Source organism: Artemia sp. Qi Xiang Cuo, chromosome 12, assembly GCF_049724085.1.
Source record: "Artemia sp. Qi Xiang Cuo chromosome 12, ASM4972408v1, whole genome shotgun sequence".
Taxonomy (NCBI): Eukaryota; Metazoa; Arthropoda; class Branchiopoda; order Anostraca; family Artemiidae; genus Artemia; species Artemia sp. Qi Xiang Cuo.
The window spans coordinates 26,403,654-26,405,670 of record NC_142805.1 but is presented as its reverse complement, the minus strand read 5'-3'; the positions used below and the strand labels follow the sequence as shown (position 1 = coordinate 26,405,670).

The 2,017-nt window shown below is 40.5% G+C and overlaps 1 protein-coding gene across 1 annotated transcript in view; it reads right to left on the bottom strand.

The window, feature by feature from the left end:
* Positions 1–1,664, bottom strand: part of LOC148945934 (uncharacterized) — a 72,071-nt gene extending 70,407 nt beyond the window's left edge. Inside the window, exons 1-2 of the mRNA XM_089097555.1 lie at positions 1,570–1,664; positions 1,176–1,443 (exon numbers count right to left, since the gene is read on the bottom strand). Coding sequence (XP_088953681.1) covers positions 1,176–1,443; positions 1,570–1,664 — 363 coding nt within the window. The remainder of the gene's footprint in view (positions 1–1,175; positions 1,444–1,569) is intronic.
* Positions 1,665–2,017: the final 353 nt, after the last annotated feature.

Below are 2,017 nucleotides of genomic sequence, written 5' to 3'. Positions count from 1 at the left end.
ATGTACCCCCTCCCCCAAGTTGTTCAACAATATTCGGGCTATGTTCCACTTCAGTTGTTTGAAGTGGAAGTAGGTAATCAGTGTGGGATAGAGGAGGGTTCCCAGTGAAATCATCTAAAACTTGCAAAGTGTTCGGGCTCAAGTCTACCTGCTCAACTGTACTAGCTTCTACATTAAAAAAATCATCTAAAAACTTATCAATATTATCTGGTACTTCAATGATATCGTCCCATGTTTCTTTTTCTTGAAAGTCCGCTGCCTCTTCTTCCCCTTCTTCACTTGACGGCGAATAAGGGACCAATGCACCATCCTATAAATGAAAAATAGCTTAACTATAATCTAAGATATGACAGAGGAGTTTTTTTTTTTTTTTTTTTTTTTTTTTTTTTTTTCGCGGCGCACCCCCCGCCGGCGCATCCTGCGGCACTTTCCTGGCCCGCGGCGCATCCCTGCGGCGCTTCTCGGGGCCCGCGGCGCTTCATGCAGCGCCTCCCACAGCTCTTCCCAGTCCCCTTTACATAATGCCCTATCAAAATGTTTCTAATTCTTGCGCGAGTGTTCCATGCTGGAACCGTTAACTCGCTTTCCCCCTCACTAAAATAGAAATATTCAGTGTAAATTAGAACATCAATATGTGACAAAGGAAATAATATCTCTTAAAACTATATGAATGGAAATTGAAAGTTCTAGTGCGCTTTTTAAGTGACCATAAAGATTCGAGGGCAACTAGGCTCCCCACTTTTCAGCATTTATTATTTTTGGGAGTATAACTTGTTTCGCTCTTACATAGAATTCCAACTTCCTAATTTGCAGACAATTCACAGCTAATACAACAGAATTATGTTAAAAGCCTAGACTTGGTGGCCTAACCCTCGCTAATGATAGAACAGGAAAAGGGGATGAAACAGATCTATTTATATGCTTGTGTGGAGAGCTTATGTCAAAGATTAAAGCAAGATAATATTCAATTATGAACGGAATAGCATTTTGAGTTTCAATGGTATCTAAACTATATATGAAGCGATAGCAACAGAGAAAAGAGTGGTTTCCTAGCAAAAAAAAATTACATTTAGATATGTAATAGTGGTTAATATCTCGCAGATATAAGTTTATATTGTGAATGAAAAGGACTAAAACATTGGAAAAAATAGAGAGGTAGGAGAAAAAATGCTTACATGTGCGTGATCTATCTGAGCTTGGGTGCCCGAAGGACCCGGTAGTGCATGGTGGAGAGTACTTTCGGGCTTTTGTGCAGCCGGGCCAGCAATATCGTATGACTTTGCAGCCGGGGCAGCTCTTAGAGTACCAGGTCGTGCATGCTGGAGGGCGAATGGACTGGTGACGTTAATTTCTTTCGCAGCAAGGGCAGCAATATCATATGACTGTGCAGCCGGCGGGCCAGCAATATCATATGGCTGTGCAGCCGGGGCAGCTTCTGAGGCCCTTGAAAAAGCTTGCGTAGGTGGGGCTTCGGCATTGAAGCTATTCGCCCACTCTCTCTTTGGTTTTCTGAGAGGATGAACTTGGGCAGGCAGCGTGGAGCTAGAGGGTTTTGGCCAGCGACCATACTGTATGACAGTAGCCTTCACAGGGGGCGCATTATTAGCCCTTGCTCTCTTGGTGGGTGGCGGTGACAAGCATTCTTCGCTATTTGCGTCAGACATAGCTCTCATCAATGTTGGGTCCGCAAATTCTTCATAATTTGCCTTAAAGAAGAGAAGAAAAATTAGTATTAAAATAATTTTCCCCTTTTTACAGAAAGAAAGTTATTAACCATAATTTTGTTTAGACAAAGCATTTTATCTCATTTTAGTAAAGCAAAAAAAACCATATCCCCCCCCTAAATTTAGGAAAATTAACCCACCCTAAGTATACCCACTAATTGAGGTATTCATTCGTTTTATTAAAGAGAAATTAATATCTTACTAACTTTTATTAAAATTTTATATAATAAATAACTAAATGATGAATAAGAAATTATTTTTTCTATTTCTAATAAAAGTGATAACCACCTCCC